General features: G+C 50.9%; 1 protein-coding gene across 6 annotated transcripts in view; it reads right to left on the bottom strand.

The window, feature by feature from the left end:
- The window catches only part of LOC144110152 (inactive phospholipase C-like protein 1), a 113,645-nt gene extending 90,246 nt beyond the window's left edge, over positions 1-23,399 (bottom strand). For all 6 annotated transcript variants that reach the window (XR_013309721.1, XR_013309723.1, XR_013309724.1 and 3 more), the window contains exons 1-2: positions 23,278-23,399; positions 15,000-15,122 (exon numbers count right to left, since the gene is read on the bottom strand). Coding sequence is in view for 3 of the 6 variants with exons in the window: in XM_077642990.1 (XP_077499116.1) it covers positions 15,000-15,023 (24 nt within the window). In the remaining 3 variants the exon portion in view is untranslated. The remainder of the gene's footprint in view (positions 1-14,999; positions 15,123-23,277) is intronic.
- Positions 23,400-24,903: the final 1,504 nt, after the last annotated feature.

Below are 24,903 nucleotides of genomic sequence, written 5' to 3'. Positions count from 1 at the left end.
ATGTCTGCGATATTGGCGAAATGTGTGGCACCAACGGCTACGGCTGTATCGGCGCAATGTTCCAAGAATAGAAACTCATCAAGCAGCCCTTGATGTGTGTGCAGTAGCAACGCGTGTTATAGAAATTACGCTACGCGGAAGAGCCGCCAACGAAACGGAAGAAGGGTCTTGTCCACCGTCCTTAGCGTTGTACAATCAATGCCACTGCCAGGTTAGTCTTTGACGTCATCACTTTCACCGAGCGTCGCAGAAGCTTGCGCAGACGTTGCTCAGGCGCGTCCCAATTAAGTGAGCGCGTCTCGTCGCGCTGACGTTCGCCTGTGTCGCAAGGCGACGCATTTTCCAATCAGACGCCTGCAAAATGGTCAAACTAAACCTGTTTAGCCGTATTAGTTGTTAACGTCTCGTCTAAAGCTTTTCACGTACAAAAGTAGCCGGGCGACACTCTCAGCTAAGTTAGCTGAACTTTTGACGATTATTTGTTCGAGTTGAGTGATTTCAGGTTGAGCAAAATTCATAGAAGGGAATAATTGTCCCCGAGCTAACTTCGCTGCCCTTTTGGTTTGCAGATCAATTCGGCCTCGGCCAACTAACTTCTGCACCCATCCGGGTTTGCATGGTGTGCAGAGCGACTTCTTCGGTGATCCCAGGCTCGTGCCCTGGGTCAGGACGAATTTTTCAAGCGCCAGTATTTGAGGAAGCTGCGTAGTTCTCCGCCCTATAGCCACGCGCCATTGAAGTTCGCCTCAGTTTACAGCCACGACTAAAAACCACTCTCGGTGCCATGGCGTCGCCATCTGAGCCAGCCTGTGCCAGCGGCGTTGAAATGCGAAGCCTCGCTCCCGTCTAATCTCCAGCGGAACAGGCCTGAATTTCCCCCAGCGAGACGGATTGGCTAAGGATTAGGCCGTCCGCTCGCGTCCAGTCTGGCCAATTTGCGCGCAGTGTGTGGTATGCGTGGCTAACGGCACGGTTGCTGCCCTGCGGGGCGCAGAAGCCCCTGGGCTGTAGTCGTGGCGCCGAGTCCAATTGAACAATGACACCCTCCAATTAACACCTTGCCAAATTACTACCAATCCAGCTAACGAAACAAGGATTTTTTTTTAATGGCGTCTAGTTTGCATAGGAGATCTATCTACGAAAAATATAATTGTCCTTTCTGTTCGCTGTAATGAAATAAAATGAAAATTGGCTTTTGTGGAAAGTAAGTGACGCAGCATTTGTCTCACATATAGCGGGGGACACACGGACCGCGCCGTAAGGAAAGGGATAAAGGAGGGAGTGAAATAAGAAAGAAGTGCCGTAGTGGAGGTCTCCGCGGAATAATTTCGACCACATGGGGAGCTTTAACGTGCACTGACATCGCACAGCACACTGGCGCCTTTTAAAGTGAATGCTTTACTGGCCGCGAACTTGAGATTTCACCGCGGCGGTGCTCCGAGGAGGCACATGACGACGTCATAACGAGGGCCTCGCCGCGGATATTTCTCTCTCTCTCGCTCCCTAGTCACTACTGCGCGTGCGCCACTAGTAGCACCGATCCACGGGTGTTCCGCCGCTGCGCAGCGCCGCGCCTTTCCTCAAAATCCAACTTTCAGTTTTAAGTTTTCTCTTTCTTCTTTCCCTCCCTCCTTTATCCCTTCCTTTACGGCGCGGTCCACCGAGATATGTGAGACGGTTATGTGAGACGAGATATGTGAGACGCATATTTCGCTTTTTATGTCTGGATCAGGTGAGCTAATCCACATTAATTTTTTTTTTTTGCGTTTCGCCTCCATCGAAACGCGGCCGCTGCGGCCGGGTTCGAACCCGTGAACTCCGGATCAGAAGGCGCTAGTCTGAATCATTATCACATACGTGGGCTTGAAAAAGCTGCCTGTTAAATACGTGTTGAAATAAATGGAGTCATTTCTCGCAGTGAACAAATAGTCTCGGGGATTCCACAATGTGGTATTTTATGTCCTGTCTTATTTAATTTATATTAATGGTATTGTACACATTTGTTCAGACCGCAGCGGTATTTCTCTCGCTAATGAATAAAATGAGATGACCTTCAGTCCTCGTCTCTTTCATCGCCTCCACCGGTCCTTTCGAGCTGCACTTCCTTCCTGCGGGCTCTTCCTCCCTCGCCACGCGAGGTCGTTGCGAGCCGAGCCAAAGCCGACTGCGGATCCAGTCCAAAGGCGCACTGCACTTCCTCTATAGACTGCATTTTCGCAGGCGGCTCGCACTGCGCTCATAGCCGCGAGGCACCGCGCCTGGCGTCGACTGAAAGCGATCGAGTCGACGAGCTGCTGCCATTTGTAGTTTGTTGTTTTTGTCACGTCAGTTGCAAACTGTTTGGTCATCTTACGGTTATTTGTTTCACCACTATGCGTATAAAGTTGGCAGATGTACTCGCCAATCTGCTCAGCTGCATCGAGTATTCCGCTTTCCTTTTTATGTCCTGAGTTGCTTAAGTAATTAATTCCGTTGATATCGCGCAGCGTGTTGCGAGAGCTTTAGGCTCTGAAGCTTTTAGCGCATCGGGTGGTGAATTCGCGATGATTAGAATGAGCTCTGAGCTGCAGGTGTTAAACCAATTCCGGCCTTGCGGGGGGAGATCGTTTGCACTTCGCAGAGTGTCCTCCTCTCCCTCACCTTCAGCGAAGCTGGACTCGGCACTGGGGAAGGGAGGGAGGTGATATTGAGCCGCTCTTCCCACAATTCAATTGTCGTCGGCTCGAGGGCGCGCCGTTAACGCGTCGCGTTTCTCCGGGGCATGCCCTCATTCGTGTATATATATACGTTCTCCGCCCGATCTGGGAGCTTGCTCGGGCCTCTGAACCCGCTTGAGAACCCGGGGGCAGCAGAACACTCTGACGATCTTTCTTTGCTGTTGTTTTTTTTTTCAGCGACAGATGAGTGAGAGCCTTTCCCTGTCGTAAACGACGTCTACGTCACCGCTGTGTGTCGTCACGAATAATTGCCGCGTTCACGTGATGGCCATTGAGAAGTGGTGAGCAGGTAAACGAGTCTCCTCTTACACATCCCACTTGTTCCAAATTGATCCGGAAAGTGCAGCCTGCAAACATAATGTGCGCTTTACCTTTATCTCGCCTTATCGGTATCTCGTCTATTGTCTAATCTTTCGTTGTTAGCCTGTCATCTTCGTCTGTCCCCCTTGTTGTTGCGGCCGACATTGCCACGATAAGTGCGTGGGTGGGCAACTCCGTGGGCAGTTTTGGTGCACACTGCCACTTCTTTCTCCCCTTACTTTCCCGGCCCGCGCTGAGCACGCCACTCGTGGAATTTTGCGCCAAAAGGACCGCCCTTCAATCTCTTATCGCCCTCTGCTGGCCGAAACCTGTGGCGTGTTTACCGGAACCCCAATTACCCGAGGGGGGTACTGTTGATGCACCCGACTGCAGTCCAGGAACACGTCCTTCCCGAGGGTTTGCGCTCGGCGCCCGCGCCTTATCGAACCGCCCTGTAGCGCGCAGCAGGGCTGCAGAGAAAGTTTTAGACACCGGGCTTGGTATGGCGGCCTACTGAATGCCAGTTTCTTCTTCTCCGTGTCCCGCATCCCGGAGGACATGGGCAGCACAGACGCTTCTCTCGTAGCGTGGTTGAGGGCAGGTGAGCAAAGCTTATCGCGGACGACATTTAAAGTAGGATAAAAGAGGTGGAGACCAAGTATCACCAGTGAAGGAACGCTAAAAAAAAGAGAGGAAACGCAGCAGGCAAAGCATGAGGTGTGAGAGAAGCTCTGCCCTCTCTGCGCATCAACTCGCGTTCAGCACGAATGACCGAGCGTGGGTTTAAGCGAGCAGCCGCTTATTAGTTTAGCCGCGCTTTTAGAGCGCGGTGCCTTTCGACGTTCCGTGATCGGTACCGTACTAACGCGAATTCAAGCATCCCACCTTCCTTTCAGTGAGACCGGGTTTTTGTGTTTTCAGGATAGCGCACGTTTGAACGTTACAATTTTACGCTGTGCGGACTGTGTGCATGCACGGCGTGCTTTTGTCGGCACCCGTAACAACACGCGAGCGCCCGAAGCGATGCTCTCAAGGCGACGGCTGCTGTGGGTCGGCCCACTGGCTGTGCGCGTGCCCGCGGGACCTGACAATTACTGGCATATACTGACTTCGGTGAGTACCGTTGTCGTAGGCAAAATTTAAATAAATGAAAATAGCGGCAAAGGCCGCCCATGCATCTCCGACTTGTATTCTGTACGTATTTCTTCGATACATTAGCACAGCTCTATGCAACAAGTACGCAAGAAGAAGACAGGCGAGACAGGGCGGGACAAGAAAAACAACAGGACAAATAAAAAGAGTAGAGTAAAAAAAAATGGCACCCGTCCTGTCTTGCGTGCCTGCTCCATAGCGCTGTGTTAATCTGTCGAAGAAAAACAGTGAACCAACTAGCCCAGACCAGAATGCTCATTCTATGCGTAACGCGTATTGCCTATAGACTGCGCAAGTGGCCGCTTGTGCGAGAAAGCGGGCTATCGATGCTACCCGTATGAGCTTGGGAGAAGAGTGAATCACTTAAACGGGGCCCTGAAACACTGTATTGAATAAAGTAGCGGTATACCTGCGATATGAAAGGACTTCGCTTCACGAGTATCGTCCAGCAAGGATCTTTGTCGCAGAAACTGAGTTGTCGCCGGAAAGGACTAGCCAGCTTTCGAGCGCCATTGGGCTGAAGTGTATTACTTGGCCCAGATATGTTCATGACAACATGGTCTTGCGACTGAGTGAGCTTATTTACTGTGGTCGAAAGGTGTTGCAGGGTCCCTTCAAGAGGAGAAGATGTCATTTGTAACTTGAGAAGGGGTTGATTTTTTATATCACCTTTTTTATATAAAGAGGAATAAGGAGCTGATGAAGAGACCAAGAATAAATGGGTTCTTCTTTTACGCTAATATGTTATGGACATTTGGAAATGAACTTTTGTAGCATTTGCACCCAGCGTTTAATTTTTTTTCCTTGCGAGTCTCCCTTGCGGACTATGTATCGGGTGAGGACAAAAGAAATACAGCCAGCGCCGAGCCTTGCGGACGACGCACTGAGAGCGCAGTGCAGCCCAGAAACTGTACCGCACTTTGTCTCGGTGAGTTTTCTTCGCATTGCGGGGAAGCTGCCCTGGACAGTCTTCAGAAAGGGTACATCTCTTTCTATGACTCGGACCCCTTTAGCATTGCGACTTTTGAGGGCAGCATGTCAGCAGAGAAAGAAACAAACACACCCGATTGTAAAAGCTTGTCGGGATCGCATCACATACAAAGGGGCACCAAAATGTGACATGCATACACTGACGACTTTCATAAACAACCCGTATTAAAGAAAAGGCTTTACGTAATGCCCCAGATGCACACATGGTCTCCATGTCCCGCCAATTTTAGTCTTGCTGCATTTCGGATATTTGTTTTCTGTGCTATAGAACCAGCCGCACGGGCCCTAATGCAGCGAGGCATTTACTGCTGACTATTTTGACCATAACATTTTTTCTACCCTTGTTTACTGCAGAATAGGCGAGGAACAGGGCAGGGCCGAACACAGTTTACAGTGTACATGTTGAATGGATGGGTCTGTGGGGATCCATGCGTTGTGCGACGACCGAGCGGTGTGTGAACTTCTCGTTTATGGATAAAACTTACAAATACGAAAGTCAGTGCATCAAAATGCCGAAAAAAATGCTCGATGTAGAGGCATCGGAAAATTTTAGATATGTCATTTGAAAAGGGCTGAAGTAAGCTTGCACTCTAAAATCGAGGGAAAAAAGTCACGTAAATTCAGCGTCAGTGTCTCGTATCCCAATGGCGTTCGCTTAGGTTTTCGTCGGCGCAGCGCCGGTTTCTGAATATGGAGGTCGCCTGTTCGACTTTACCCTCTATGCAATGCTTCAGAATTTTTTTTATTATTATTTAGCCTTATCGCCTGGCGGACGGCTAGGACCGATTTCCATTTCCTTATATTTTGCAAGGGTGAGGTTGGAAGGGAGCGAACTTCAGAGGTGTCTGTCTATACTCGCGTTTCTGCGGTATCCGTAGACGCCCCGAGCGCGTACGCGATACCGGCAGTAGGCGCTCTTTATTGGTTTAGAAGCGCGTGCCACGCTCTGCGCTGGGCACGGACGCAAGGGGAAGCCCGCGCGCGGGAAACTCGTAAAGAGGTTACCGCCAACGAGGGAGCCATAAAGTGAAGGCACTGCAGCTCTGTGCAAAGGGAGACCGGCAACGTCATTGGCGGTGAAAACATGGGAAGAGCAATGATAGCGGGGTGTGTACGGAAGGGAGCCAAAGAAAAGGCCGTGTCTGTTTCGCGGATCTCGGGCTAGGAACAAAACGCTTCCCCTCCCTTTGCAACTCGCATTGTGCGCCGTGCGTCCTGCCATTTTTCACTCTGCCCACGCATATCTCCTTTCTTTCTTTCCCCGCGGATTCCCCAAACCGGCGGGGAAAAGTGGTCGCCCTTGTGCTTGCTACCCGCTGCTCTCACGCTGAGCGAAGCTTCGGAACGTTCGTGGCCCGCGTTGTCTCGAGAGAGCGTGTCTTTTGTGGAGGAAAAAAGGGAAGCTTCGAGTTGTTTAGCGCTGGTATTCATTTTACAGTGAAGAAAGCACTGGACAGGGCTAGGTGCCCGTCATATAAAAGCTCATATAGTATTTTATTTCCTCACAGCGCCTGTTTCTCACACGTGCTTCTTGTGCAAGATAAAAAAGCAACCCCAGGGAACAACCGTTGAGGTAGCGCACCAAGGACAACTTCAAAGCAAGTGCATGCACTGTGTTGCACCCCTTCATTCGAATGGACATTGCGTCTCTAACTTCTCAAGACTGGCGAAGAACGAAGCACCCTGCTGCACGGATGGGTACATGGGGCATTGACAGCAGAGAGTGGAATGAAGAAGGGGGGCCTTTCAAGGGAAGCGCGGAATATTGCGGGGTGGATCTGCGTCTCTTGCCATGGTCGCCCCAATCCCGTAATGACCGCCATCCACTGCACTTTTGGTGCAGAAGCGCCGGCGCTGTGTAAAGAGCCTCCAGCTTTAACTTGCACGAAGCGTTGGCGATGCGTTGCAGTCGCTAGTTTCCATCGTCAGCCTGAGTACGCCCACCTCGGAGCCAACGCCCCTCGTCCCCACCTGTGCTCAAATCAGCAGAGGCCGCACTTTGAGCGCTGCCTTTCCGGCGCTTTGTTTTAATGATTAGAGACGAAAATGTTGGTCATCGCTGCGCCCAAGCGGATTTGTGTCGCAACAAAATACACGGCACTCAGCGCAGCAAAGAAGCATAGCAGCAGAGAAATTTATGGCGGAGAAAGGAATTGCACTCGCAGTTATTTTCTAGGAAGAGCTGAGCCATTTGTATGGCGCCGCTACACGTTGCAGGTGGCATGACCATGCGGTTGCCCCACTCTGGCTTTTTTAGGAAGTCGTCAGGGTTTATTACGACTGCGGAATGCTTCGGCGTTAAACGCAGCGAAATCGCGATTATTCGCGTGTGCCGCGGAAATGTATTGATCCCTTCGCAGCGTCAAAAGGAAAAAAAAAAAGTTAGGAAGGGGCACGCTACACGGGAAATCGAAAAAAAAAAAACTATGAGATGAACGAAACTGAGAAAGACGACCACTGGCCGGACTCGGGAAAAGTAGCCTTGAATCCGGAGAAGAAACGACGAAACCGAAAAGAAAAAGAGAGCGTTCAGTTGTAAAAGAAGTCGTCGCACTGAATCCGTCGGGATGGCAGACGGCGAAGCGTAGTGGGTGAACCGCCTCGCTCTCTCCACCACGGGAGCATGTGTGTTTAAGGTGGGACAAGACCGAGGGAGGGACGCATCCGGCAGCCTGCGTTGGCTGGGCGCAGTGAGGCGGAAGTCGGCGCTGATCGGCGGCAGCTTCGGAAAGCTGTTCGCTCGTAAAAATGGTTTCCCATTGGTTGCCTCTGGTGCGCCCACAAACAGTTTTAAAATGGCGCGCTAGCCTAGAGCTGTACCGGACCGGCCATTGAGTGTCCCCCTGGCCACTGCGCATGCGCAGCGGGAGTAGCGTCGCAATCACGCCGCCCGGTCTGCCGATTGCACTGCGCGGTCTCCCTCAATTGGGCCGAGCCGTATACAATACACACAAAGCGAGGACCGCTCCACTGTCAAACGTCGACGCTGTGTGGTTGGCCCAGGCAGAGATAGGGAAATGGAGACAGGCAGCGCGGCATTGCGGGGCCAAACAGGATTACCGCGCGCAAACTAAGCCTCGAGGACTGCTCTGCTCTTTTGCTTCGCTAAACGGCTTATACCTCCTCCCTTTCGTGCCTAGAACCGTGCAGCGGCAGCCTCTCGGCTCGCTCCGCTGCCAGTCTTTCACACCGCACCCACGACCACGAACAAGTGTAGTTTGCGAACATATCCGGCGGCCATTCAGCGTAGGCGTCGACACAACGACAAATATGCGCCTGCTGGTTTCCCCATTTGCAGCTAAAACCGTGCAGTGGTAGCCGAGGGTGCGGCTGGCTTTGCAGCTAATCACACTCACTTCGCGTTCGCGATGATATTCACAAGCAGAAATGCGTAGCAAAGCGAACACCTGCCCCCTGACAAGTAACTGCAACAGTCAATGCGGTGACCAATGCGTCTGTCAGTTTCTGATTGTGCTGATGCGAGAGCGACACTAAAATATCGCCGCTTGGTTGCAGTCGACGCCATCCGCGTAGCTTCGAGTGCACTGCACGGTACCAGAGAGTAAAAAAAACAGGAGTGCCTGTTTTTCCTCTGTACGTACTGCTTTTCTCTCACGCTTCCCCAGGCCAGGCTCCATCCTGCGCCAATACAACCAGACCTGGACGTGGGGGCTATTGTCAGCGCGTCTAGACAAAATGGCTACCCACTCATGCCACGGGCTACTCGGATTTGTTTACCGTTTTCGCAGCGTCTTCCTCTTTGTGGTTCGACGTTGGTGCGTGAGGAGGCAGGCTCGGTTGCACTGTCCAGCTTTTCTTGGCATTCAGCACTGCGCAGCTATCCTCGCATGCTTGCCGCCTTAACTCGCGTATAAGCTGCGGCGTCCAGCTCAGCCTTCTCGTTCCAAGCGTTTTTTAAAGCTGCCGCGTTTGGGTACTTGTTCGCAGCGCACTTCTTTTCCCCTCTGTGGCGAACTGGAACAGGTGTTGTTGGCGCTGTGCGTGATGAGGTAGATTTGAGAGGATGAAATGCCGACCAGTCCGACATATGCCTGCCGCGTTCTCTTGCCTGTCCAGCTGCTTGCCGAGTCTCCCAGCGTGCATGCACACCGCTCAGCTCTGGGATTAACGCTGATCCCTGCTCGCTAGACGTGTGTTACCTGCTCAAGGTGCGAACACAAACGCAGCAACTCATGAGGTGCCTGTGCTTGGCTTGAGTACAGGAAAACCAAGCCAAACTGATCACCGTGGGCAATGCTTGATTTCCCTTCTCATGAAAGGAACCAATGCATTCTTACGCGTTGGCTCGCGCTAGTTAAGTGATGAGTGCAAATAATATTTCTTGTCCTAGTGTAGCTTGTTGATCATATTCCCAGAGTGGTGTCTGCTTTGCGCAAGGCAGTGCTGCTGTACTTGGAAATGTTCTTATTTTCTCCGCGTTTGTCGCGCGTCCTTCTACAACATTTCTTGCCCCCCCCCCCCCCTCCCCCCCCATCGTGGATTTTTCTGAGTACATTAAACCATTTGTTTATTTATGATATTCCCCCCTACAACAATGCCCCAATGTAGATAATGTGTATAAATAAATAAATAAAACCCTAAAAATCGTTTCATGTGCTGAGAAAGGCCATGACGGCGATCATCGCTATTACTCCCATCAGTTACAGGCCTGATGCTGTGTTCAGCTGCAGCAGTAACTGCAATTTTCGTCCACTACGAACGCGGTCTACTTGTGCGCGGGTGAATGCGGTACTTGTCGCTTTCGTTTCCCCTGCGTTTGTTGCCCGTCTGCAGCGCCAGCCTACTTGCTCTTCTTGCGTCAATGGCGACTGCGCCTTTTGCCGCCGCTGTGCGCAAGCAAGGTTATGGAGCTGCATACTACCCTTGTTTCCTCGTGCCTTGCCTTTGCGCAGCAGCGCTCGGGGGCGTGTGTGTTCCGTCCGGAAACGAATAATGTCCCCGTGTGTACCAGTGCCACACCTGAGGACGGAATTGTCGAAGGATGGAGACCGCGTAACGACGAGCTTGAGACCCATCCCGCCTAGCTGTTACGGACCCGGTTTCTGAAATGTATTTTTTCTCTGTCTTTTGGCATGATCATTGTTTCAAAGAAAGGTCGAGAGCAAGCGCTTAATAAAAAGGACAGTGGTTCGTCCCCCCCCCCCCCCCCCCCTCCCCCATTGCTCGTTTTCTTGCTCCATCTGCAACGACTGACGAATAGCCAGTCTTAACTTAGCGGCCGTCTGTATTGGTTGCTCTTCCGTTCCTCGCGTGTTACAAGCCGCTTGCTGCTCCGTTGTCCCGCTTTAATTCCACCTTTATCGCTTCGACGTGCGCAGAGTTAGCGCTGTCATCCAAAAGCTGTTTGTGTCCTTCCCCTCCGCTCCCTCGAGTCTGTCCTCCCTCGAGTAGGCACAGCATCGCTGAAGACATATCGCGGGGTTGAAATTACCCACGTTGCGTAAATTACGCAAAACAAGAAACAAACAACAGTGCGCCAGGGCGACACCCCGTTTTATCGCGTGTTCGACAGTTGCATACTTCGCCGCTGTGCGGGAAAGGGAAGGTACGCGAACAACATAGAGGAAAAAAACGCTCACCCAAAAAGTAACAACATGCCGCATCGCAGAGATGTCCAATTTCTTTGTCACGAAGTGCGGTTGAAGATATGTTGACGCATACGTCGCTCCTTGCCCCATGTTGATGGCTTGGTTAATTTTCCAGGTCCGTAGATCGATGTATGTCGAGGTGACAGTGCTGTTGATGAGGCTGCGGGGCGCACTCACGCGTGCGGCGGTGCTTCGCTGTTTCGATGCTGTTGGCGCCCTCTGAGACCTCTTGTGTTCTTGAAGACTCAGTTCGTTCCAACATCGGCCTGTTTGGCCGGTGCAAGTGCGGCTGCGTGACAGTGGTCGTGCATGTGCTACATTTTTCACGCATTTCACGTGCTTATTCTGGTGCTTCTTGTTGCATCGATTTTGTTTCTTTGGTCAGTGTTCGCACATGCTCGTCAACTGGAGCGTACATAAACACCACCTCGTCTGCTCTTGCGCGAATCTTCTTCACGTTGTGTGGAATGCCATAAATGTGTGGTACGGCCGCGTAGGGCCTTTTTTGTGTTCTTGTTCATTTTTCTTTCTTGTCCCTGAATTCTTGCAGTAGCCCCTCGTAGCTTCTAGCCGGCAGTTGTGAGGACGTCAAAACTGGCCTCATGGCTGCAGGGTCTTTTCAATGCGGCTCTCATCCCTTGCATTCCCCTCTTGATTAACTTGGAATGCGCAGACGTGCATGGGAGCAGTCACTCCTTGCTTCGTGGTCCGCATCGCCGGCACACATCGTGACCGCATGAAAGCGTCAGTCCAGAAATTGCTTAGCAAAACTTGGTGCTGGGCTAGTTGGTTAAGCATTTCGTTTGAAATTGCGGAGCGCTGTTTTGTGGTAGTTAGCTCGTTATTTGTAGCCCTTTTAGTTCTTCGTTGAAGATGTCTGTAATCTGGCCAGTGAGCTGTTGCTGCCGTTCTGTCTTGTCCACTTTGTATGTGACTGGGTAGTCGTCCAGTTAGCGGGAACACCCGTACGATGCTTGTCACATGTGTTCCGCTGTATGGACGACTACCTAGTTATATCCGACTAACCGCTACAACCCAGACCAATCGCACGCCACGAGCCAAAATTCCTCCTAGAAAACATCAACATGCAACTTTCATTCGCTCATACTAAAAAATATACTTCCTTCCAGAAAGGCTCACCGACGGATCGCTAGCACGCGAGGGCCCGGTTTCTAATGTATGAAAAGCTTCCGCAGTCTCCCGCTTCACTCGATCCCGCTGACGGAACAGAACTCTGGTTTTCGAGAGTATCGGAGAGCACCCGTCCTTGCGCCTGCTGCAGCTGCGACTAGTGGATCACCAGACTGCTCGATGTCGAGGCAGTTCGCGTGCTTCTTAAGCCGCACCTCCGAACGTCGTCCACTTTGACCACACGACAAGGGATCTTGTTTGTGCAGTGTTCCGACCGTGCAGCTAACGAACGGTGATACGCCTTTTCCTTCGGCGTTGCCACGCCGCGACTTTCCCCTTCTTCCTGTGGCGCTGTTGTTTCATCGAAGAGGCAAATCAGACGCGCGCTGCGGACACGCTGTTGCGTGGTGAAGCCGGCGTCCTTTGTCGGGGGACGAACACGTTTCTCGCACTGCTTGCGTAAGTTGCAAAGTGCGTCAGGCAGAGCGTGGAACAGAGCATAGGCAAGGAGGAGGAGGAACTGAATGTGCGGGAGAGGATGAAGGAATCTCGCGTTGTTTTCTTCTCTTCCGCGACTCTCGCTTCTGTTCTCGGTTGCGCAATCTTCGCACGACCCGCGGCCGGCCCTCTTCGCCCCGCGCGCCGACGTCGTCTGCGCCTGCGGCCCACGCTGCCGACGTCAGCCGAGAGCGGGGCCAGTTTCCCCATTGCGGGACCAATTGCCGGCTTCGGACTGCAATTTTGTAACGCGGGCTCAGTTGCATAACAGTGGTGTCGTACAGGAATGCACGCTTTACAAGCGACTGCAAAAAAAAAAAAAAACTGGCAGGAATGGCTCTCTCGTGGAAAAGAGCGATAAGACGACGGCCCGCCAAAAGTAAAATAGAACGAGCAGATTGGCCGGGAAGTTGACGAATGAGAGCGAGATAGAAATTGCTTTCCATCGCTCCTTGCACCTGCCAAATGCTCTGCACCGCATACTTATTAAGGCGATAGCCTTTAATGGCGCATACTCGCGTCCGTCCGTTACATTTTAGGTCACGCGACCTAGGTCACGTGAACTTGTGATGTCACGTGATATCTCTGCCACGCTCTCGCCAGCTGCTCTTCTCCTCTGTCGTGAAATGAATTCAAGCGCGGCAAATTCAAATCAGTGCAGTGAGTCGCAAACGGCTTTCGCCTTACCGCAGTGTTTTTCTTCTGGCTATTTCCCTCTCGCGATACCCTTGGCTTCCAAAGGCGTCCGCATATGATGACGCCCGAGGAGTGCATAGTCCCCTCGCGTGATCCCCCTCAGAATTGCCCAAACATTTTCGTGGCCTTTGCATATGAAACGGTGCGAGTACTGGGACGCGTTCAGTGCGAAGCATTTCTCGCCGAGGTCCTGATCACAGAAGGAGGCTTATCCGTGCGTTGCCATTGCGACGCGCTGAAAGAGATTTCTCTATGCGTGAAATGCCGTCCGAAGTACGCAGTAATGAACAAAATGGTGCCGACCCCGTACGACTGCTTTACAAACGACCCTTTTCAAAAGCGCCTGCATTAGCATGCGAAATCACTGTCTGCGAGGGGCGGTCATGAATCTCCGATTAGAAACGGGAGGGTCTGCATAAAATCTGTCGTGGTTGCATATCTGGGCTCCGTCGACCGTGGCACTTCGTTCACAACGCTGTGCAAACATAGAGTGTCGAAGATTCTTCCTCTGCGCTTCAGGCGGTGTATGAACTAGGAATTACAGCCGCCATCCGTTTATAGGCACCTCAATACAAGTCGTAATTTCAGAAGTATGCATTGCCAAGTACCTTCCAGGGCGCACCGCCTGGCATGAAAGGGTATTCGCGGGTGGGGTGGCGGTTCCTTTTTTTTTCTAGAGCTTCTATTGCTGGTGCTTCGAGTGGTCAAAACGATACGAGACGTCTTTTGCCGCGGTGACTGAATGAGCTGCTGCTGATGTAGTACGAGGTCCTGGGCTCGATCCCCGAGACCATAGAATGGAAAAAGACACTGAATGAGGGAGCGGCCTGGAGAGGCCAACGAGTCTCGAAGGTTTCGACTGCAGCAATGCAAACGAAAGCACATAATAAACAGCTGCGAGTATCTTAAAACACACTTTTTTTTTCGGCTTACACAATGGGCAACGTATCGCGATGGAGAGTTTTTCTTGGCGGAAACAGCGTCTTCGATGGCGTGATTCCTCCCGATCGATGTTCAGGACAGAAATAACTGAAAATGAAAATGCGTTGAACGGGTCGATGTCGACCGCGATTATGATCGATCCGAGGGAGGACGTATTGGTTGTCGCGCAGTGCGGTGTGGAGAAGGCGCTCAACTAAGAAACGACATCGAACGAGGTATTTTCCGGTGTCCGGGATGAGAACGGATTGTTGGCTTTCATGTTTGTTTAATTTCAGCTCGTTTGTAACTTGGAAAAAAATAAATAAACGGACACGGTTATCCTGATGCTCCAGCATCGCGCCTTTTCCCTGTAAGATCTGATAGTGACGTTATTCTGTTTTCTGACCCACTCGTAATTCACACAGCAAAAATAAACAAGACGCACTGTCAAAAGCTACGACAGAAATAACCAAGAACACGGTGGAGTCGTCAGATTCCATGTAAAGTAAACGTGTTTATTTTGTACCTCCGATAATAAAACGTATTACTTCCCCACGGGTGTACAGCGCCGTTAATAACGCGTTTCATGACTAGAAAAAAGTTCTGCGTTATTTTGTTAACCTTACAATGATTGATTGATCGATTGATTGATTGTTTGCGCAGTCTCGGCCTCCGGCATTTATTCTGACGTCCCCGGCGGTTTTTCGTTCGCAGCCCGTAACTGTTCCGTCAGAGTAGTGATCAAAGCTTACATGATGCTCCTTCTAGTCTGACCAGCCTGGTAATTAATTGTTAGTTAGGTGGAATTTCCGCGTAAAATTTCGTTGACTGTTTGAACGTTTTGCTTCGTACCTTTCTCCTAAGCTACTTGGTTCTTAGCGTGCTTGTGGCTATGAATGTTCTTTATTTCCTTCCTTTACTTCTTTCCTCCCCCCCCCCCCCCCTGTTCGCTAAAAAACAATAATAAAGTGGAATCAGTGCTCACCAAGGGATTGGAGATGGAGCCCATGTAGCACGCCAGTGCGCCCTGTTCGTCCACTGCACGCCGTGCGGAGAAGGGCCGAAGGCACCTGGCGCCAGCAGAGTCCACCGAGGGGCCCGCTGCGATCTGCACGGTCAATTCAATGACGCCGTTCAGTTCATCCGAGTTCATCCAGGACACCCCATGAAATGCTTGCCCTCGTTTGCATCGTTATAGCAGAGGAACACACATCTCTTTCACTCGTGACAACACCTCACGAAGAAGCGAATAATATGCGGCGACCACTTTTGTCCATCTCCGTGGCACGAACAAAGTCTGGGTCTGGAAATTCATTTCCGTATTAATTATGCTGCGTCTGAACAACGTTTACCGACTTTCGCAGCTAATGTTATTTGCGTGTGCTCAAGGGCACTTTTTGAGGGAGTTTCTGAATTTCATCGTATAAGAAGAAAGCGAAATAAAATGTGCGCGTGTGGCACTGACAGCAAAAGTAATGTCATTAACGAGCTTTAGATATTGAGGAGTGGCTTAAACTTCTCCCGCTAGGAGCGCCAATTAGTCTGCGTGGGCTGATTGCCAAAGTAATGTCCTTCCCTGGCAAGTCATATCGCTTAATTTCGGAATCAGTATGGGCTACTGCTACGTTAATGCCTTCGCAGTCCGAGTGCTCCGCCGTGCAAGGCGCCAGCTGCTTTAATGGCGGCTGTCCGGAGTAATGGCTTCCTGATTACGCGTGCGCCAACCGAAGCGGAAGGAGCCGCTTCCGCGCTCCCAGTGGCGATGCTTGAGATCACGAGGAGGAAGATTCCGGCAGCGATCTGCTTTTGCACTTGCATCTCTCTCTTCACTTAAAGTCGTGGCTTAATTTGACAGTCAGGGGGCTAATATGAGAGTTCCCCATTGCGAGGGCATAGCGTCCGTATCCCACCCCCGTCCTATGGCATTATTTGCTCGCTTCAGTGCCGTGGGTGTAAAGCGAGTAAGCTGGCCGATGTGCCTGGAGGTTACACACACATAGAGAGGAGGTATTCATGTATATGGGCGCTAGAAGCGGTCCCATCTTGCGAGTGAAGCTGTCTCTGGCGTTTTCATCTGTCCAGCTTGCCGCACGAATGTGAAGTTACACTGGTGTAAAGTTGGGAAAAAACAGATTCTCAGGCTGTACGCGTTTCGCCAGTCGGCGAAGCGAGAGCGACGGCTGCATCGTTCTCCCGCTTGCCTCCTCCCTGGATGCGGCCGCAATCTCGCGACAACAGGTGGCGCCGCATTCTCGGAAGGTGCCTCGATGGGCCAGCGAGGCGAGCGGGCACCCTGGGAGGCACTTCTTTAGGCGTGGAGGGCCACACTATCACCATCCCTCTGCCCGGATCGTGAGACAGCTGGCGGCGTTGTGCTCCATCCACCGAGAGCATGCCGGGAAGGTGCGCTTTCGTATTTGGCTTGGCTGGTGTTGGGCAGGAAAAGTGGACTCAGTCGTGACGATGCAGCTTTTCTCGAGGAAAACCTCGAAGGGATGCTTTGCCGATTTCTGCACGGCCCTAATACCGAACGCTCGTTTATGCCAACTTTGTTGAGGAGTAAAAAAAAAAAACGCTCCGTTAAGACAGTGCACAGGGCGGAGAGCATACAGGTGCGATGGCTAGGTCTAGCGCTTTGTCGGGGCACAGCCATGATACCGCGCAGAATCCACCTTTTTGGGCATATTAGCCAGGCCAAGTACGAAACCTCGACTTCCCGGAGTGTCGTCGGTAAATGAATTAAGGGCTCTTTAAGAAACTGGCATAGACGGTGGCGCCACTTTTCCCTCCAGGTAATTATGGGAAGCACAGCGCTGGCAGACAACGGACGAGAACAAGGCGGACACACAACTGCGCTGTCCCAGCAACACACCTCGGTGGAACTTTACGGCCCGGCTCACGTGACCTTCCTACTTGCACCCCGCCCGTACTGTTGCGAGATTCGAGACTAAGCTCAGAGAGAGAGAGAGAGAGAGCTGCACAGAGGGAGGAGAGGCGTTTGACGGATCGACGGGACAAGCGAGAAGATCTCTTCGAACTCGCGGAAGCAACGACAGCCCGGGAACCAGCAGCGAATGTGGGAAGGATTGGCTGCCACGCCGATGCCTGGAGTCCTCGATGATACATACCTAAATCGCGACGACGGTAATCTCGCGCCTGCGTACGCAAGATGTCCAGGGCGATTACTGCGACGCACTTAAGCTTCGTGCTTCCAGGTCAGTGGACGAGTCATGAACACCTTTTAGCAGGGACCTTTTTGGTCGACGTTATTCCTTTGTTTTGGCTTACGGACCTGCCGCCCGACCAGACGAGATATCGTCAAACCTCAGAAGTTATTTCGAAGGGAGGTGGGGAGGGGCGGTAACGGGAGTCCGCTTTGGGGCGGGGCTCGTGGCCGGATTCGCCGTGACGCGATGCGGCCGCCATCTCTTGCGCGCCGTGGTTGCCCGCACAGAGGTGCTGCCCCGTGGACGTCGCGTGAATGAATATGGGCCGCACTGTCTTTACGCAGCACGGCTGGCGTCGGAGTCTGGCAGGAGGCTCTCTCCCGAAGTTTGCGTGCAGGAAAAGACAAAAATAATCTCCCGTAGGAGGTATGTTGAGTAAAGTGGGGAATAATGAGGGCGTCCGTTATGCTCGCAAATGTGCCCCTTCGAAGGTACAAGAAGCCTCGAAGCGCAGCCTCTCATCGTCTGCATGCTGCAGTACGAACGTGAACGGTCGGTGCGTGCACGATTTTTGTTGCCTCAGCGCTAAAGTTGAACTGACCTCTTGGACGTTATTCCTGCAGGGGAAAGATATGTTCAGGAAAATAAACAGAGAGAAGCTTCCTTGCCACTCACTCCGGCATAGTCACTGTGCTGCCTTTCATGTCGCCGCTGCCCGTACTTTCCCCAGGTGGATGAACTCCCCCTTATATCGTTACTGCGAAACGACGCTCGAAGACTGGCTCCCCCTATTGGCGCTTCTCTACGAATCGCCAGGCGGTGCTACAGAGCCACGGCAAAAAAAATGGAGCACACCGTGCTGAAACCGCGGCGATCGTTGAAATGTCACCCGCAGCAGCGTCTGCAGGCGGCCGAGCGTGACACCGATGAGTTACTGCGGCGCGTTGCCCTTCGGCGATGTGTCACTGTCCTCTTCTCGTATGGCAGCATCCCCCGATGGTTGCGTCGCCGAGCGGAGACTGGATCGAAGGCGATGCCTTTTTGTTCTACTCGCTCCTCCAACACGCGTGTGTCGCTTGCCTCTCTCCCTTTCGTCATCTGCGTCTCCGGTGGCGGGGCTGAGGTCATTCGTCAACCGGTAATCCTACGCCATTCGCGGCGAGACAGCACGCAGAGCCGGGCTGCAGATTATCCCCGGGAGAACACGCGGTCAGCAATGCGCTTTGCTTACTCTCCCAGCCAGCGCGGAGACCGCCAATAAGCGAAGGCAAATGTAGCTGCCTAAAGGCGGAGCATCAGAGACGGAAATTTCGAATGGCCGCCCGCCTGGCGTATAGTATAGATACAGCTGCAGACCGTTGGAGAACGCTGAGGAGATTTTGTCTTGTTTCTTTACGACGATAAACGTACGACCAAATTTCTCCGCAGTAAACAGCGCCTGCGTAGTAGTAGTAGTAGTATGCCATTGCGGAAAACTACGCAAAACTTCCATGTGGTGCCATCTGTGCATCCGCGGAGAAAGAAGAGGTGCGTGCGGTAGACCTCACCCGAGAGAGGTCAAGAACTCGGCTGATGGGGGCAGTGCGTCGATGGTGGATCATCATCTCACTGGCAAAAGGGGCTCGCAGGAAGCCGGGCAGCTAATCTCTGAAGAAAGATACGTCGTAGCTTGCACTGCGACTGCTCCAGAGCCTACACAGTCGTCGGTAATCAGCCGAGACAGCGCATGCGATAATTGGGCGATAACACTATAGCGACACTGTGCACTGTAAGGGTACGTACTGTCGCAAGTTGTTGCGTCGGTGCGGAAAAATTTGATAAACAGGCTGTGTATATAAAAGTGTCATTTATTTTCAGATTGTTCCCGAGTTTTCTGCAATTCATTGGCATTACGAAAGTTTAATGATTAATTGTGTGCGTGATCACCGTACTTGGAGTAATACTCTTGTTCAGGCCAGTTGGTTCATCTTTGATCGGGTGCGTACTTGCGCAAAGAAGACGGGACACAACCAAGGAACAAAGGCGGTATGCTGACATGGACAGTGTGTGTTAATCTCGTGATTGCCCAGCGCGGGTATGAATGTATCTGTCTTCTACGACAGTAGACTAGTTGGAAGTTGCGCTCTGTACATGTCGTGTGTGTTCCTTTGTTGCGTCCGCGTCTTTTTCGCTCAAGTGCGTACCCGTTCAAACCATACTTACAGCTCCATAGCTTTTAAAATTCTTTAATGACATGCTCGAACTCTGCTTCCAGTTTGGTCTAACCTGTCTTATTGTAGGAGATTTAATATAGATTTATTATCCTTAGATTCGAAAGCTCAAAACTTTTTTGACATATTTTTGTCTTGTGGCTATGAAATTGTAATTTGCATACCGGCATGGGTGACAAGTACGTCCCATTCATTGCTTGACCTGTTTCTAGCGAACTGTCACACGAATGATGTGGAAGCCGCTGTACTCGTATCAAAGATTAGTGACCACTTGCCTGTTTTTATTTTTTAGTCCTAAAGTTTCACAACAGTACGAGCCTACTCCTGAGCTCATACTGAATAGACTTAATAATGAAGAAATATTGTCAGCCTTCCAAGAGATAATGGCTACTGTAGACTGGACACGTATCTTTCAAATGGCCAACGCTGTTACAGCATACGCCGTATTTGATAATATTATCAAGGACCTGTACGATAGGGCATTTCCTCTCGTAGAAAATAGAAAAATAAAAAGTGCCGAAAATATTGGATTGACACCACCCTTTTGAAAAGAATAAAGCACCACGATAAGCTTTTTGCAGCCTTCATTAAAACTAAGCGACGGGAATATCTCGCTGAGTTTTTAAAAAATTGGAAATAAATTAGGTTCTCGTATATTAAACAGGCACGAAACACTTAATATGAACAGACGATTGTCAATGGTATTAATAATCCTCGAAAAGTATGGCATACTGCAAATGCGCTAGTGCCAAAACAGCACACGAGCCCTTTGTGAACCCATGCTAGGGAAAAAACGCTTACAAACAGATTTATCGGCAACTTCTTGGACTCTGGGGCTTCAGGTGGTTCCCCGCTGAGTCGTTATGACCGTAGCGCGTACAAACATCGCAAATTCGCTCTTTTGGTTCCCTGCCACGGAATCTGCAGTCAAAAGCCTATACTGCTCGATCTGCCGAAGAGCAGCAGTGCGCGTGGGGAGGATAGAGTCTAACCTGAACCCATTAAGTCAGCTTCCCATGTGCTGAGTCAACCACCCATTCATATATGTAATTTAATTCTAAGCACCAGAATATTTTCCGACAAACTAAATGTCGCAAAAGTATATATAATTCACAAAGGAGGCGATCAAAATGACTGGTAATTAAAGGCCAATTTCTGTTCTACCGATTTTCTCTACGGTCATAGAACAAGTCACCAGTGCGCAGCTCTTAAACTTCTGCAAGAAAAATAACATTGTCCGGGCTCATCAGTACGGCGTTCAAAAACAAAAAAAAAATCGCGAAAATGGCGCTGTTAGATGTAAGAGATAAAAGAAGTGAAAATTTGGAAGATGAATCATATAGAGTAGAAGTGTTTCTCCATTTTAAGAAGACATTTGAATCTATTTAGCATAATATTCTGTTGACAAAAATACCTGATTATAGAGTGAGAGGAATGAAACTTGAACTAATCAACTGTTATTTAAGAAATAGAGCTCCGTATACGTGTATCAATTAGGCTAAGTCAAGCATGGGCCATATCAGGTATGGCATTTCCCAGGGATCCATACTTGGTGCACTGTTATTTGTCATCTACACAAACGACACCATCGATGTACCCCATACACCATACATAACTCTATACGCTCGCGACACGAGTGTAATTTTTTGTGGAAAAGACTCAGATGTCCTTGAAGTGAAGGCAAACAAATTTTCCAACAGATCTTTCCCGATGGCTTCGGATGAACGAACTTCAGTTCAACACGAGGAAGACGAAGCATACAGTTTGTCGCCCTCGAAGCTAATCATATCGAAAGAGAAGTCGCAATTAAATTCCAGGACGAAACACTTGAACGAGTAGCACCTCATAAATTCCGTGCAGTTTGCTCCCATGACAACCGAAACTGGTCTCTATCCGCGTTGATAATCTCCGATCACAGACCTCGCGGGATATAGGAATCGGAAAATACGGAAACTTTTGCCTCCCTGGTGGGAAAAGCAGCTCTACTGTACAACAGTCTCTTCTAGAATCCATTATTCTCTTCTTGTGTGGGGAACAACAAAGGCAAATATAGAAAATATACGCATCCTACAATAGGGAGCTGGGTGCCTTGTTGGGAATTAACGCACATTATCTGTGCCACTCTGCTCCACTTTTCAACAAGCATCCAGTGCTAACTGTTACCAATGTTATCAAAAATAGGTTATCGTTAAACATTTTAAAACAAATTCAGTCTGATTGTGCTGCCTTTTACCGGAAACACCTCTACAAGGGACAGCACTACAATATGCGATGCGATACTTGTGCAAAACAAAAGGTATACGCACAAGTAATGCACACAGAGACTGAGATATCAAATCGCTGACTTTCAAGACAACTACCCTGCTGTATTCACCATGCTCAAGGAAAGCGTTTCGCATCAATCTTTTATTAAAAAGATTGTTTTAGTATATTTATTGTCGCTCCAAGACATGCAGTTGTAGCCCTGCGGCCAACTTCTGCCTGTATTCCCTAACCAGTGCTTTCATTCTTCTTTTCTGCCTGAGTGCGGTTTTATGAACTCCTTGCGGTGTATACGGCTTCTCGTTGAGGTTGTACTTAGGTTTTGCTTTTCTTTTTGTTGATATACCGAGTGCTGTGCCAAATGGGGACGGGGTGTCACATGTCAGGCGTGTCTATGCCTTTTTGCCAGCCGCCTAGAGAAGTGCATCACGTTTCTCGATATAAAGGTTTTATTTTATTCTATTTTCGCGAAGGAGGGATCTGTGAGAAGGCGTACAAAATATATATGACAAATAGTAGTTATCTGTAACACGCTGTCTCCTTTGGCCTCGTCTGTGTGCCTGCAAGTGCTAACTGCAGCGTGCCGGTGCAATGTCGCTGCGCAGGCAAGCCGTCATGTTGAATGCCTTGCGTAATAGAGTCCCAAGATTAAGTTTTTTCGCCAAATTTTGAGAACATGTAAACAGCAGATTATGTAGGCAACTCTGGCAGAGGGGTACGATAATTTAGTGTTGTTTAGACTTTGTGGGGAAAACTGAGGGTCATTATATGATTTTGTGTCGTAGCTGGCTGGATGGGTTACGTTCTGAGCCGAGTTGCTTGGGAATCTCTAGAGACGCCGTGAGAGCAACACGCATTCGAATGGACTGGCCCCGTAACGGCAACGTATTTTTGCCTCATCCAAAGGTTATTTGCGTGCGCACAAAAGCAAGAGTCAAGTTAGCGAGCGAACTAAAAGTATCGATGTTGTTCTAAAAAGTATCACTGCTTCGAAAGAGCCCTCTGTTTCCACGTCTGGCTGCGAAGGCCGAGCTCTGACACGAGTGAAAATGAAGACGCGTTTGTGCTGAGCTTAGGCGGCAGTCTTAAGGTGCGCATAAGGTCGGAACTGATTCAGACCCCTCTACAGCACTTGTAGGCCAGAGAATAACACACAAAAAAGACAGCCGTGCAAACGGGGCAGTGCAAGAGTGCATTCTTCGGGTAAATGAAAGGATGCGCGAGTCATATGGAAAGGACTTGTTAGGAAAAGGCAGCCCACCTTGTTGCGTCCACAGAAGATTGAAACCTCCATCGCGCCGTCGAGTCGTTTCCTACAGCTCGTCATGGAGAAGCGCCGCTCGCGATAGCTACAGTGCTGCGCCCACAAGCTGCCAGAGAATATCATCCGCTTTGGACCTAACTAAATTTGAGACCAGCAAAAAGTCCCGCTTGGAAAAGCCTCCTCGTGCGGAAGCACTGGTCGCAGCCGACGAGCACGCGACGGACAGGCCGAGCAGCCGACCGAGCGGGCCACGCACTTGCCCAATATTGCATCATTCCCTGGAAAGCGAAGTGACGAACAAAAAAAGCGAAAAGAAAGAAAGCGCGCGAAAAGCCGAAAAATGTCGGCATTCCAGCTGACCTGAGAAACGTTACACGTGGAGAGGAGACGGCGGCGCTAATCGAAGACGGCGACCGAGACGACGCAACCCCTGAAGGACCGCGCACCAGGCAGGTCACCCCTGGAAGCGAGGGGGGGTCTTTGTTTTCTCTGGCTTGGGTATATTGCGGTCACAGCTGCTTTTGGGCGAAGATTATGGAAGCTACAGGAGGTGTGGACGCCCAGATAGCAGCAGGGGGCAATAAAGGCAACGACGCTGTATACCGCAAATGAGGCACACGCAGCAGCGTGTCCCCGCAGCACGCCCCGCTCACGGGTTCGGCACGCGGGGCTCGTCGCGGAGGGACCCAACGCCATTGGTTGCCGCCGGGGGGGCTCGCCACGCGTTTGGGCTATCTCTCTTTCGCCTTGTTTTACGACCTTCATTGCCGCACCCTTTGGCCTCTCTCTTCCCCGGGGGTCGAGGGAAGGGGTTGTGCGGAATGAGGGAAGAGTGGCACTGCGCTCCTCAGTTAAAGCATGCAATGCTGCCCAAGTTGAGGGATCGCCGCTACCACGACGGATCTGGCGCTCTGCTGGAGCCGGTGCGAATCGAGGTGGCCAGCCACAAGACGGCGGCAACATTAAAGCTTCGTCGGCCGACCGCCGATTGTTCCCAGAGGAATACGTTCCTCGACGGAACTTGCTGTAGGCCGCTCCACCGGTTCGTCATTGGTCGACGGCATGCCCTGCCGCTGGCCACATCGCGACGTTTCTGTCGGCGCGCCTTCCATTCGAGTATCGACCCTGCGAGCGACCATCTTCGAAGGCTGTTCTCTAAACACGTGATTGTGCAGGGTGTTTCGTGTTATTCAGTTGCGGCTATTGGGATAGGTTAATTACAGCGTGGGAAGTGCATAATCCATTAATACTCGCATATATTCTTGAGTGATGTATACGCCAGCTCGGGCCGCCTGCCTCAAAAGCGGCGCTCCGTTCCCATGGTAGCATTTTTATATTTAAAAAATCTGTATTGAAACCGTACTTTGGATCGAAACCGTTGTTTAGGATGGGCCCACCAGTTGGGCAGTCGTGATTGTGCGACGCGTGTCCAAACAAGCGCCATTTTAGTCCGCCCACTTGGGATGAGGCCTTTGGACGAACAGAGGGCAGCCGTACAGGGGTTGTGGCACAGCCTCTGAGGAACACTGAACCGCTTGCGAAGAAGCAGCTAGGGATGCAGCTTGGGAACAAATTGTTGTAGCCGGTGGCAGAATGACTGGGCCGAGAGAAAAACGCACAATGCTTTTTTCAGCAGACAACATACTAATATAGGCTCCCGTAGTATATAGCCTTCCTTTCCTGTGTAGGTTTCCTTTGTAGCCGTACGGACGCACTTAATTGGGTCGACGCTAACGAGCAATTACTCCCTGGTTCGAAGTAATAAACAGCTTGTGATGAGCGGTATAAGTGCGTACAGATTAAGGTGCAGAGGGCGCGCAGTTGATGCTGCACGCTTTTACTTGGCTGCGCTGAGCCACGCTGCTCAATGGAGGAGGGGGCCTGGAGGTGGACAACGCCGTGCGGGGAGGTCAGCCGACGCTTGGGCGCCGTTTATTGGTTGCTTTAGAACTCCTCAACACCCCTTACGGGAACCCAGTTCATTTT

Source organism: Amblyomma americanum, chromosome 11 (genome assembly GCF_052857255.1).
Source record: "Amblyomma americanum isolate KBUSLIRL-KWMA chromosome 11, ASM5285725v1, whole genome shotgun sequence".
Classification (NCBI taxonomy): domain Eukaryota; kingdom Metazoa; phylum Arthropoda; class Arachnida; order Ixodida; family Ixodidae; genus Amblyomma; species Amblyomma americanum.
This window is presented reverse-complemented; position numbering and strand designations above follow the sequence as displayed.